At 39.4% G+C, this 14,523-nt stretch overlaps 1 protein-coding gene across 4 annotated transcripts; it reads right to left on the bottom strand.

Moving 5' to 3' along the window:
- Window positions 1-1,077: 1,077 nt before the first annotated feature.
- On the bottom strand, window positions 1,078-14,148 carry cdk15 (cyclin-dependent kinase 15). Of its 4 annotated transcripts, XM_079459532.1 has the most exons (15): window positions 13,866-14,148; window positions 9,517-9,548; window positions 7,601-7,738; window positions 7,183-7,277; window positions 6,979-7,058; window positions 6,654-6,748; window positions 6,500-6,562; window positions 6,298-6,421; window positions 6,112-6,232; window positions 5,523-5,616; window positions 5,370-5,433; window positions 3,826-3,874; window positions 3,485-3,627; window positions 3,112-3,253; window positions 1,078-3,050 (listed from the first exon to the last, which is right to left on the bottom strand). In XM_079459532.1, exons 1-14 carry the CDS (start codon window positions 13,909-13,911, stop codon window positions 3,141-3,143), a joined length of 1,257 nt encoding a protein of 418 aa, XP_079315658.1. In that variant the 5' UTR covers window positions 13,912-14,148; the 3' UTR covers window positions 1,078-3,050; window positions 3,112-3,140. The 4 variants fall into 4 exon arrangements, with proteins under 4 accessions (XP_079315658.1, XP_079315656.1, XP_079315657.1 ...); XM_079459530.1 differs by lacking the exons at window positions 9,517-9,548; window positions 13,866-14,148 and adding an exon at window positions 8,343-8,705; XM_079459531.1 differs by having other exon boundaries at window positions 1,087-3,253; window positions 13,866-14,137.
- Between the last annotated feature and the right edge of the window lie 375 nt (window positions 14,149-14,523).

Raw genomic sequence — 14,523 nt, 5'->3', positions numbered from 1 at the left:
CAGACAGACAGAGACACAGACATACAGAGAGAGAGATACACAGAGAGACAGATACACAGACACACACACACACGCACACACAGATATACAGACAGATACACAAACACACAGACACACATATATACAGATACACAGACACACAGAGAGACAGATACACAGACAGACAGACAGACATATATACAGATACACAGACACACAGAGAGACAGATACACAGACATACAGACAGACATACAAGCAGACAGACATACATACAGACAGACAGACACACAGACAGACAGATAAATAGACATAAACACATGCAGACACACAAGACATACAGACAGACAGACAAGCAGACAGGCAGATACACATACATGCAGACAGATACACAGACAGACATTCACACACACAGACAGGCGGCTCGACTGATAAAGGTGTAGGACAAAAAAAGAGGGTTTGAAGCTAGATATGCATTTCATTGAATTAGATTAAAGCATCCTCACACATGCAGCAGAGCATAATAGTTCAAAAGAAGTTTTGAAGCATGCACAGTTGCATGAAGGTTTATTTCACAGTTCGTTCTGTATGCGTGTTTGTGAACACGAGAGCGCCCTCTCAAGGCTGATCTCTGAACTGCAGGAACACCACCTCTCAAACCAGACGAGGCCTGAAATACTAGAGGAAGGGTTTGATGATTCTGTATGGATGTACTGCACAGGCCTGCAGGTCTGAATGAAACTCAATCTCTTGAGAGCGTGTTCACACATTTCATCACAGGATTTACAGTTTCCGCACAAAACTCAAAATGTTGCATAACTAATTTAATTTATTTTTAAACAATCCTAGTTTCTTTCTGTCACCACCTTGTATTTGCTGACATTATGCCATTATGATAGGCTGTAAATTACACGTTATTCTACATGTATTTTAGGGAATACAGATGGTTATTCTTGTTTGATACACAGATTGACCCAAATCCAGATTATTTGAACTCTACAATCTATATTCATTTTGTTTCAACAATTTTACTCTCATTGGATTCTGTCTGGTCAATTTTAGATACACATCACATTCAATTTAATGTTCAGACAAGTTATAACTGGTGTATCGTCTTACAATATTGATTTTATTATAAACACACATTTCGATTAAACAATTTAAGGAAGACTCACAGCTTACACAGTTTTGAATATCACATTCAAGTTTGGACGTGTGTATGACATCATCAATGGTTTATGACATCAGCATTGAGCCAGCAGGTGACATCAATCCACGCATCTTTAGCATGAAGCTAAACGTCCGCTATTGACTAACACAACAAATCTCTACCAAACGCTGACCGGAACTGTTGTACATCTGTGAACATTGACTGAGAAGCAGCACACATCTCTGTATATTTTGTATGCCAGAAATTGTTGACTTAAAGGAATAGTTCACCTTCAAAATGAAAATTCATCACCACTCTCTCGTTATTTTAAACCCGTGTGATTTTCCTTCTTATGCAAAACAAAACAGAAGATATTTAGAAAATCCATGCAAAAGATATCAGTGGGACAAACGGTTTTCTGTTACCAATATTTTTCAAAATATCTTCTTTTGTGTTCTGCAGAAGAAAGTCGTACAGGTTTGACATAACAAGAGGGCGTGTAGAAAATGACAACATTTTAATTTGAAGGTGAACTAATCCTTTAATACATAAACAAAACAGCTTTTTTTTACAAATCAGATACATAACTGCAGGTAAAAAAACAGTTTTACAAGTTTTGACACATAGAAAGGAAAGATGATGTGACTAAGATCATCACCAGGTGTGTTTTAATGCATGAACAGATGTTACACTGTGGCTTTGATGGATCCATTTTCTGTCACATATTTTCATATGACATCATATTTTTTGATTATTTACAAGGTGTAAACATATTGGCTACAGCCGGGAATTAAAAAGAGTCAGAATGTCATTCCAGATCCTTAATAAAAAGAAATAAACATGGCAGTTTGTTCAGTAAAGTCCAGTGTGCTCCGGTGTTTGTATGATCCACCCATTCCGTCTCAAAAAACATCTTTAAAGTCCCAAATGCAGTTTTCTTTACCATGCTGACATAAATCTTACAAAATAAAGGGAAAGTCAATGGTGGACATTTCGATGAGCTCTTTTTCGCAGTTAGCTTACAAATCAGGCATGAATTGCTCCTTGTTAAGACAGAAGTAGGTCTGGGGGAGGGACAGTCTCGCTCTGCAAATCGTTTGATTGGACGAAACGAGTGCAGGATGACTCATTGAAACAGGCTGGGTGATATATAGTCTGACGTCACGCACCATCATATATGGAAGGTCATATAGTGTTTCCAAACGCTCATTAAGATGCTATAGGCAAATATACGCTCATGGCGAGCTGTATGAGCCTTTATCTTCAAAACGAAATCCAACATGACCAGTCAGTGATTCATTTTTCATAATTTACTCAAATATTGATGTCGGAAATTCCGTAAGCGTGGAGACTGTAGTGTGTGAGTTAACAGTAAACAGCGCTCATTAACACCTCAATTCATCATTTTGATCTATACATTTTTGCTTTTACTTGAGAATAATTCATTGAAAACATGATTTGAATAGAACGTTCAAAGCGTCTAATCTATTACACAAACAGTTGAGAGAAACACAATGTTTATGATACCAAGCGTTGTCCCAATTGTCTTCTTGCACGTCTTGACAATGATTTTATTAAGTATATATTTTCTGAAATCTAAACCAGAGATTATACATTCGTTTTAGGGATTCATTCGGCATCCACACTCGTGTCGTTTTGTGCCGTTCGTGAGACATAAAGATGATGTCGCATTTCGGTTTTGATTTTGGCACATAAATCAGAAATTTCAACAATAATTAATATTCTGGACATTAATATCTTTAACTACCGTTATAATATTTCATTTTCAATCTATATCACCCAGCCCTAGCCGTTTTTATTGAGTACAAGAATAGATGGCATTAAAACAGACAATCCAGAATCACCAGCGGATTTCAACGTTAAAAATACCTTTAAAATTCCCCAAAATAAACAACAAACAGACTGTCATGCCGAAATACCGCATCACATTTCCTGCTGTTAGTGTCATTTTCGACAAGCACACCATCTCTTTTCCAAACAAAGGTCAGTCTTTCACCAGCATTTGGCCAAAGGAGCGAGGGCCGATTTAATTCGTCTGCCGGGGATGAAGATATCCCTCGCTTCCGTCTCTAACCTCACGCCCGGCACTTTAAAGATGGACACAGCTGAAAGAGCGAGACAGATAGGAAAGAGAAATTACAACAAATACAGAGAGCAATGAGGAAAAAGAAAGTTTCTGAGATTGCGTAATCTCTTTTCATCAGGAGCCCGTGTTGAAAACAGTTGGCAGTGTTTACTGGAAGTAACTTTGATCTTGTGGGTAACAGGACCGGATTAACCTTTCAAGGTGGAATTGCGTGCATTCCTCTCGGAGAATGAAATTCTCAAGCACTTACTGTCTCTCAGATGCATTAACGGAGGTGGAAGAGTGTTGAAATATGGGTGCAGCAATGCATCGTGGGCCGAAATCCTGTCCTTTGGATTTATCATCAGCATCTGCTGGGCTAGATCTTCCGTCTTATAAGGTAACTGAGCAAGCCTGAGCCAAACGCACGCACACACACACACACACACACACACACACACACACACACAGAGAGAGAGACCTATTGGTCAGACATCCATTACAGGGGGTGCTGGAGGGAAGATGAGGGCTGGTATACAAAAAGCCTTCTGTTCCCACTCGGAGCCAACACACACACATATACATAAGCATGCATGCATGAACTGCTCTTACCTTTTCCAGACATCTCGAAACTGCTGGGGCTTGCAGGGCAGGAACCACTCTACAGGAACACAAAGAGAACTCTTTCAGTTTAACAGACCACCAAAACACCCAGAGATGATCAGGTATCTTTACTCAGATCACGATAAGACAATGAGCTTTCACAAACATTGTTCCATCTCTAAACGTTGAGCCATTGAGCATAATATGAGGCCTTAAAGTGTTCCTGAAGCTCAACTGGCGGAGCATTGTGTTCCATCCCAGTGATTTTGAAAGACTGATCATCTGTCACGTCATGTGTGATGCCCAGATTTTTCGATAACTATTTACAAAGTTGCAATTGTATCTTAGCCATGAGGTGAGGAAAAACACATTTTCTGAGAGCTTTCTTTCATCAGGGTCTGTGGTCACGGCCCACCCGTTCGTTCCTGAGGCCACACTTTCCCTTCGGCACACCTGGATGTACCTGAGATACCACACTGAGCTCAGGTAACCCGTCTCCAACACATCCAGAGTAAACCCAAACCCACTCACAACACACAAACTCGTCTTTATCTACCACACACATGACATCCACACACTCCGGTCATGTCACATTCGTGCACCTGTGTTTCCAGTGGAAAGACTTTCTGCATGAACGTGTTTGTGTTTGTGTCTGACTGAGGAGTGTGAAGTCAACTCACGGCCAACAAAACCGCTAGCAGAACACACACACGAGGTGATTTATATTAGAAACACAGTTTCAACACAACTGTGTGAATTTGCTCTGGCACTTTTCTGTTTGCATGGGCACGTGTTAATATAATGACACGTTGATGGCAACAAGATTACACGCATGCACACACACACACACACTACTAAAATTAAATTAAATATATTCAATTGATTAAATGGGCAGTTGTTACTTTGTTAGAATTGTTAATAAGAAACTTATTCTTATTATTAACGACTTTCTTTTATTGAAACAGAAATTTAGCAGTAAGGCATAGAAATCCTCTCCTTACCAGGACAAAAAGCACAGTAAAAATTCTCTTGAGCATTGTTTCAAGTCACGAGACATGTGAGATGACATCGGACGTCAAAAACATGTACAGTAGATGATGACAGAAATGTCATTTTCTCCCTTTAAGGAGAAAATCCTTACACATCTCAAATAAACGTCAAATAAATCTCTGTTTTGGAATTATAAGGTTCTATCTGACATTTTTGTCAAGTTATTTACATATTCTGAGACTTATGTAGAGTTTGTAATGTTATGTTCAGAAAGGTTTTGTGTAAAGAATTTAAATCAGAAAACTAAGTCAGATAGAATGGAAAGACTTTCAGTATCTCAAAATTGCGCAGAATGCAGATAAAATCTTATCACCTAAAGATGACAAATATTCAGTGTTGTTCCTGATACGGTCAGGTTGATTTGAAATAAAAACCTGTTCATTAAGAGTACATTACATCTACTACATTTTTATATGCAGATGAATGCAAAGAGAAAGTGAACGCGTGTTGTGTTCATAGGAGACACATTACAGAGTCAGATGAAAGAAGGGTTTTGCACACACCTGGTTTATAGTTTGGCAGATCACTGACACCTGGCCAGCTCTCTTCGGTCGGGAGCCCGAGAACCTCACAAGGGAAAGAACAGAGACGAGAAATGGATAACGGAAGGAGGAGAAATAACAAGAGGACACACACACACACACACACACACTCACTGTCCAGATCTTCAAGAGCTGCTCAAAAACATCTGCTACTCCTGGAAACGCTGGTGACCCCTGCAGCATCTCAATGAAAATGCAGCCAGCTCCCCTAAACACAGACACAGACACGCACACCATAATCTTCTATTCTGTTTATCAAAAAACATCATAGAGAACCTCACAATTACTTAGTTGCATTTACTTTATTTACTTGCACTCCTCATCAAAAGTGTAGGGTCACTTTTCTTAACCTTAAATATGAAGTGTTTGCATGAATGTTCGAACAACTAGTTCCTTTCACTACACAATAAAAGCGGTATGACTTTGAATGAGTAATGAAGTGCACGCAGCCCAGCGTTGACTTTTTAAGAAGTTGAAATAGATGCAGTTCTGTTTGAAAAGAATAGCAGAAGCTGCGTGATAAAACGTCAAGAGAACATTTACACCGGTGACGACTGACTATAGCAAAGTTTTGATTCATTTCAAATTGACTTTAGTCACCACATAATGAGATAAGACAAGTTTACTATTATTCCTCTCAATAACTATAAAGTGAGTTATAACGGTAGTATGGCATGGTCACAAAAAGACCCTTTGTCCTCACCAGATGTCCAGGGCCGTGGAGTAATCAGTGGAACCCATGAGAACATCAGGAGGTCGATACCATAAAGTCACGACTTCCGCCGAGTACGTCTGGCACGGTATGGACTTCGATCGGGCCAGACCTGAGTCACAGAAGAGCTTATTCTAGACCGTGTGTGTTAAGTGTGTGCTTGTGCGTGAAACCCACCAAAATCTGCAAGTTTGAGTTCTCCAAGATAGCTGATGAGAAGATTCTGAGGTTTGAGGTCGCGATGCAAAATCCTGCGGCTGTGAATGTAAGACAATCCCCGCAACAACTGAAACATGAAGAGCTGACAAAACACACAGACAAAAACCGGTGTGACGAAAACAGAGATAGAGAGAAAAGTTGAGAAAGAAGCGTGTCTTACCCGGACGTTAAACGAGTGCAGTCCGCCGGGATGCTGAGCCATGTACTGAGCCAAATCTGTTTGCTGACAGAAAGACAGACAGACAGATCATATAAACAGAAACACACACACAACGAACGGACGGTTGACAGACGACTCTCAGCATCTCACTCACCACGTATTCAAAGACAAAGGTGAGAGATTCTCGCGTGTGGATGATGTCGTGGAGCAGGACGATGTTGGCGTGTTTCAGGCCTTTTAACAAGGAGGCTAAAAACAACCAAAACATGTACAGCCATATCAGCGCGTAACAAAAAACCTAAATGAACTGTTGAAACGATAATACTGAAGGATGGTCTCTCATGACGGGCATCTTCTGAATGTTCGGTCACATGAAGATTCGGTAAAATGAGGCATTTATTCGGTGACACATCTTACCCCACACACTATATTTACATAAATGGTTTCTGTGCCGTGTTTGTGTCGTGCTGTCTGGATACCTTCTCGAATGGCTGTGAACGGAATCCCTTCCTCGGTTTTCATGTGAATCACCTTCAAAGCCACCAGATGACCGTTTATCCTGTCAGAGAGAGACACATCCACAACTCAACCCAAGCCACAAATCATCTCTATGTAGTTTATACATAAACACAAAATCTAAAATACAATCTTCTTCTATTCTAAGAAAGTGAATGATGACTAACCTGCTAATTCCTTTGTATACTGTGGCATACGAGCCCTCTCCGAGTTTCTCCAGGTTCAGGTAAGATGTCGCATTCCCAAACTGAAGGCCTGTTTTCTGTGAATTAAACACACACACACACAGTTATTTCTGCATTTTGTACATAACTGTGGGATGACGCATTACATTTATATGTATTACACGGCTCGTTGGAATGCTTGATTCTGATTGGCCAGTTGCGACATTTGCAGGTTCGTTATTCCCAGATAACAACCGCTCAAAACACACGGTAACCCGGATGCAGCAAAACAGTTTTTTTGTCTTTATGTTTACAAATAAAATAACAATTTACGACTTTCTTTTTGCAATATTCTAATGCATTCCTGTTCAAATGAGAAGCTAGGTGTGTAGCAGATGTGTTTGTGTGTGTTCTGTCTCACCCACTGAAAGTCCTGTTGGAAGCTGTTTCCTCCTGACGGGTCACTGTTACTGCGACCTCTCTGAACCCTGAGCCGTCTCACCTGCAGCGTGTGAAACCAGTGTGGCTGTGGTTTCTCCACTCCGTCCACATCATCCAGCTACAACCACATGTGATGTTAATTCACCTCACTTAGATAAAACAGATGAAGTGTCATCTGTGTGCTTTTTAAAGGAAACCTTTAATAACTTAAACTATCGATTATAACAATACTATCGATAGCAAAATTGCTCACTGTATTATTATACAGTGAGATTTTGATATTGTTTACATCATTACCATTTTTATTATAAAGACATTTAACAAAGTTTCACAGCATGATTTTCCACTATTCGAAAAAGTGATTTGTTGAAAAATACAGTCACACAGAAAGTGCGTTCTCTTGACATCTTTTTTACAACTATTACAAATGTTGCTGATCAGACTTATCTAAATCCTCACATATTTAGCTCGACACTAATACTTCATCACTACGCTATTAGACTTAATAATCACAGTAAATCAGAAAGTCAAGTCATGATCCCCAATGATGGGATCAGACATACATTTTTATGATGTTAGAAAAATCTTTATGACCCAAAAAAACCTTATATGTATGGTAGATTTTGAATTGAACATTTTTAGGATTTTTAGAAAATACATATTCTCTGATTGTTGTCACACTTTCTCAAAACTCTCTTTCTCTCTCTCACACACACACTGACCTCAGGAGATGGGAGGGAGGCGATGCTTCTTGCTTTTGTGGGTCTCTCTGTGTCTGTTCTCATCTCTTCTATTCTCATCTCAAACACTTCGTCTGTGTTTTCCCCTCTGACTGTTTTATTTCCACAACACCAACAACATCTCAAACACACCGAGCCCCAGACCCTAAACCTCCACATCACGTCCTCCATCTCTCTCACTCTTCTCTCTCTCTCTCTCTGTGTGATATAACTCATATGACTTGCTTGGGAACTGTGTGTGTGTGTGTGTAAAAGGCCGGTCTTATGACTCCATCTCCCATCCAAACACAAACAGCCACGTTAGATTTGCTAAAAGGAACAAACACATCTATTCAACAGCGGGAAAGACGGAAGTGATGGGATAGACAGTGAGGAACAGTAATAGTGTGAGAGAAATAAGACCACAAATTAATATATGTGTGAGTGTGAGAGTACCCACAATGCTGTGCGTTAAGAGACGTCGGTTTCAGATTGTGGTTAGTATGGAGTATTAAGGGATGTTCTTACAGAGTTTTCCTGTCAAAACGTGACTAGAATCTCATGTTGTGCTCACATTCTGATGGACGAACCCTCACGGAAAAAGCGACAAGAATTTCACATGTGAAGAAACATGGTTTTGCGTGAAACCTATTATTCACATTTACATTTAGTCATTTAGCAGACGCTTTTATTCAAAGCGACTTACAAAGAGGTTGTAACATTACAATTTCTTTAATATTTAATTTATATTAATTCAAATTTATATTGTATTTTATATCAATGGTTTTAAATTAAATTAAAACCTTCTCAACAGTTATAGATCATTTGGGGACTTCTTCTGAAAGTTACATTTGTTCGTAAATGTTGTGTCTCACAAATACACATCCAAGTAAAAGATTGGGTTTTAACATAATTGGACACTTGACTAAGTGTGAAATGAAACCAAATTGTCAAAACATTGTTAACAAACATGTTTTCTGAAAACTGGCCATTTTCCATTGTTTGGACAAACAGTTAATCCAGCGTAGCAAGACTAGAAAACCATTTTGACCAAACTAAACCTGGAGTATCTCCAGAAGAGGGCAATGCAGGACTCCTTTTCTCTGCTGGTTTTTCTCTCTTGTCTCTAGCTGTCATCTGTGCACATAATGTTGTGTAATGTCATGAACGTTCTTACCTCATCGTATCCCAGATGTCTTTGCTTTATCCCTGTGAAAACACAACAGAGCAGTTCAGATGGATGAAACAGACTTCCTAGCATAAACCTAGTATGCAATAAACTAGGCACATTTTAAAAGGAGATTAAAATGAAACTCATCGTAAGCATTGACGTATACTGGAGGATTCTGCAGATTGAATACTGAACTAATGTAGACGGATTCGTCGGACCTGACCCCCAGTTAACTTCCGGTTTGTATTTGGCAAGTGTCTAATAAAATAAAATAACTATATTTATATTTTATTGAATTTATGTTAATATTAATTTGTATTATTATTTTGATGTCTTATAATTGTATAACAATTTGTTGAATTTGTCCTGTAGTTTTGTCGCATTTAAAGAACCCGTATGGTACATTGACATCTAGCGGCTGAGCTCGGTACCACAGTCTAAATTAAATATATTGGAGAGACAAGTTTAGCCAAGTAAGAGATCTTCTAGGTTTCTTTTGATGGATGTCGGGCCTAGTCCACACGTAGACGGGTATTTTTATAAACATTCGTTTGATAAAAACGCATCCACACGAAACACTGGATTCGTCCAAATTCACTTAGATGGCATTTCTCTAATAATCTATGATTCATAATAGTGTTAAATCAAAGTAGTTCAATCATAACTACCTCTTAGTTGGGCATTGAGTCTAAAAGATTGAGAGCTATTGACCCAATCAAAACAAGCAAACCAAACATCATAATATCACAAAAAACACAACAGAACAGCAGAACCTAAGTCAACAGTTGATGGATCAGCATGTGGTCAAAAGTTCAAACAGATAGCAAAGAAACAAACTGCGATGACCTGCAGCTCACATGCCATAGAGTGAAAACAAACAGTGTGAACAGAAAAAAAACCTACAGCCATTGCACTTAAACCCATAGCAAGAACCAGAACACCCCCAGTGCGTCCGAAATCGCCTACTTCCATACTTTATAGAGTCACGAGTAGTATCAAGTCAAGTCACAATTGATCTCAAACGGAATATTCTTCTCTTAACTACGGTGCTAATCTGTTTCTCAAAATTCAACAATGAATCAAATATAACCCCGAGATTTCTTACATGAGGTGGAACTCTAGCAGAGAGAGAAACCAAACCAGAAACAGTTGTAGGCCTAGGTTGGTCTAACATTTGAATTTCACTTTTCCATTCATTTAATTGTTTGAAATGATTAGCCATCCAGCATTGTATCTCCTAAAAACAGTGTTTCCAAGGAATCACTCATATTGTTTTTTGCTGGGAGATAAAACTGTGTATGGTCAGCACAGCAGTGGTACAAAGGGCAACATATAAAGTGAAAAGAGTAAAGGGCCTAAAATGGACCCTTGGGAAACACTGCATGACAAGTAAACCGACCGAGAAGACAACTTCCAAACGCATATCGAGAAGGTTCTATCCAACACAACACCCTGTATATGCACAACCTTTTCCAGCCTATGCAACAAAATGCTATGGTCGATTGTTTCGTAGGCAGCGCTTAAGTCCAATAAGACTAGCACCGCAAATGAGCCATCATCCAGAAGTTGCAACAGATTCTGAAACTATGTCCGAAATCTCAGAATGCACAAAACAGTAGACTAGAAATACCCAGATGGTCTACTGCTTCCGTCGAGATTTGTGAGTGTGCATCAGATGGATACTTCTCTATCCCATGATGCAACTGGAGCAAACTTCAAAATGTCATCAAATAACAGTAGCGGAAAACTTCAAAGCGAGTGTCCGGTTTTTAAATGTAAGTACAGTTTAATGAATTTCCTTGTGAATAAATTATGTTTGCACTGACGCCTAGGTTCAGGTTGATGTTAATACGTCATGCATATGCATCATCCGGGTACATAAAGTGCACTTCTTTTTTAAGCGTTTTCAATGTGAACTTACTACTCACACTATTTACACTATAAAATGGTGTACAATCCCCGGCACACGTACTATATAGAACGTACTGTTTTCACTGTTGATAGGTAGGTGCGTCATTTACATCAGTACATACTGTCAATGTATACGATTTCAGGTGCAGCACGTCTTCAGAAAATGTGAAAATCACATCAGGATCAAAAATGGCATTGATAACCCAAAGATGAAAAGCACATATTTTGAAAGACTGAAAAGATGCCCCCATAGAGTCTTGTATGTGCTCGTAATCTCAGTGTGTATATTGTGCTGTTAGTCTTTACTGTCCCCGGAGCATTTTTCCCCTTGTCTGTCTCTCCACTGCACAGATATTTATGAGGCAAAGCAGAGGAAGAGCGAGAAAGAAAGACAGAGAGAGAGAGAGAGATTCAAAGTGCTAATAACTCATGCTCAGATGCATCAGCTCTGCTCGCTCTAGCTCTCTTCATCTCTACGCTCTCTGCACAAGTATCTTTCCTTAATCCATCAAGTCCCTGATCTTTGTGCCCTTCATCATCACTTGACATCATCTTCTGAGTTCTGACTGTGCTGCTGCATTCTGTCAAACGCAACTCTCTCTCCGCCTCACATTCTCTCCGTCTCTCTGTAAGTCAGTGTGCAGTTTGTGCTGATCTGTATTCAGTGAGCATGGTGTATACATTACATTCAGTGTGTTGCCGGGAGGTCAACCATAACTCAAGTGTTGGACAAGTAGAGCGATTGGTTGGATGAGGGGCAAGTAACTCAAATAAATCACTCCAGGTCACAGAGTCGAGCCTTAGACGACGCACCCACAGCCCACGCAATGACCTTTCAAGTTCCAACGCATATCTGGCAATCGATTGGTTGGATTTATTCAATTTTAGGAAATAAAAAGGATATGTGCTTGATCTTTCAATTTTTATTCTTTTTTTCTAGACATGAATGAGATAAAAAATGGAAAGTCTCATCTGCATCTCAGATATTTCTCCTAACAATAAGAGTAAGAAATGTCACAAATGTGTCTGTCATTAGAGTTTCAGAAGAGATGTTGACAGTGTGTCAAACTGAGCTCAGATTTGTCTCGTCTGCAATCAAAAGTCAATATTATTGAAGATCTCGATATGAACTCAAACATTGCTCATCACAAATCTTTCACAAATCCAGATTATTTTTCCTCTTAAATCGACATTAATTTTACACAACCAGACTCTTCATGTGTTTCAACCATTTTAGGAGAAACATCCGCAACTAAGTTGATACTTAAAGGGAGTATTATAAAAAATGAAAATCCTGTTATGGATTACTCAACATTATATTGTTTCAAACCTGTATACATGTCTTTGTTTGTTTGAACACAAAGGAAGATATTTAGAAGAATGTTAGCAACTGACAGTTCTGGGGCATCATTGACCACCATAGTAGAAAAAACTACTGTCTATATTGTTTTGTTCTGTTGAACACAAAATGAGATATTATGAAGAATTTAGGAAAACAAACAGTTCATGGGCACTTTTGACTACCATACAAATCTTTCTACGATGGTGGTCAATGATGCCCCAGAACTGTCAGTTGCTAACATTCTTGTAAATATCTTAAATTTGTGTTCAACCGGACAAAGACGTGTTTTCATGTTTGGGACAACTTGACATCATTTTTGGGTGAACTATCCCTTTAAATGAAACACAACTGTGTAATCATGTGCTTTGAAAGAGCATAATAGCATTCTCCTCTGAACTCTACATTTAAGCTTTTATATAACGTTTATATTCTATTATTGCATTTATGATTTCAAGTTGCATCTTATTTCTTTTTCACGGCCACAAATTCAACCAATAAAGTCTAAGACATTTTTCTTTTCTTTTGTATTTGCTGCTCGATGGCAGCGACACTTTACCGTGTACAGTAATGAGATCCTGTTCTGCATGCCGATGTAAATGTGCAAAAAACAAGTAACACCCAGTGACAGATTCACTTCTTGTGCAATATATTTCAAATGTATATTTTTCTCCTGCACTTGCTTATTTCCCACAAAACACACTGTGTTTTTCACCCTCCTGAGTCCTGCCTATCAAAAGACGGACACGGATGCTGCATGCAACGCAAGCGTCCTCACAATCTCACTTCTGCCTCGCTGCCTGTGTCAGTCAGACTGTAGTCTTGTATCCACAGGTCAAACTGCTGTGCGCAGACTCTTTTCCAGGATACAGGCTATTTGTCTTCCCTGTTTAAACCTCTCTTGGATCCTTCGTGGATCTTCCTGTTGTTGTGGTTAAAATTGTAGTTGTCGTCTAGAGATGTTTGGTGTAGTGATGATCAACAAATCCAATTTTAGACATGATGAGAAAACGGTTGTGCAACAGAATAAAAATGTAACAGAAACAAGTAATTTACACTTTTAAAATGTGCATATTATCACGTATACAATATGTAATGCACTTACCGAGACGCTGGAAAGCCTCGGAGGCAGCATGTCGAAGGTTCTGCATGTTGTCTGCTTCTGACGGACCCTGTTGGAACTAGTGTTGACACGACTGTGACCCAGACATGTTACGAGTGCTTCTGGACCCCATCACTGGCCCTTTTCCAACATGTCATCGTCCCGCACTAGGCAGGTTTGGGGAGACCGCACACAAAGGCAGAACTTGTTTCCTCTGTAAGGTCTTCTGTCTTCCTATGTTCTCCTGCCTCTCTCTCTCTCTCTCTCTATCTCTCTCTCTTTTCTCTCCTGCAGGCTGGAAAAAGCCCTGGTGCTTGTGCTCGCAGACCAATCAGAATTCTTCTGCAAAACACCACCCAATTGGCCGAGACATAAAGAGAGGCAAAGGATTGCTGGTTTGTTTTGAAAGCCAGCTGCTTCTAAAGAGCAAGAGGGGTGTGTGTGAGAGACACAGAGGAGCATTGAAAATGGAGTTTAGGACGAATGTATTTCGTTCGTGTTCCTCTAACCTTCAGAATCCAGCATTTGATTTTAGATTAAGAGCTGTCGTCATGTTATGTGCTGCAAAAATGTATTTGAAATGTCAGGGGAAGGCAGAAAAGGCAGGAGTCTTGTTCATGAAACCAGTACACACACACACGAGATAACAAGAGAATTCTCA

The sequence above is a fragment of the Barbatula barbatula genome (assembly GCF_947034865.1).
Source record: "Barbatula barbatula genome assembly, chromosome: 7".
NCBI lineage: Eukaryota > Metazoa > Chordata > Actinopteri > Cypriniformes > Nemacheilidae > Barbatula > Barbatula barbatula.
Note: the sequence above shows the minus strand (reverse complement) of the source record. Positions and strands in the feature narration are given on the sequence as shown.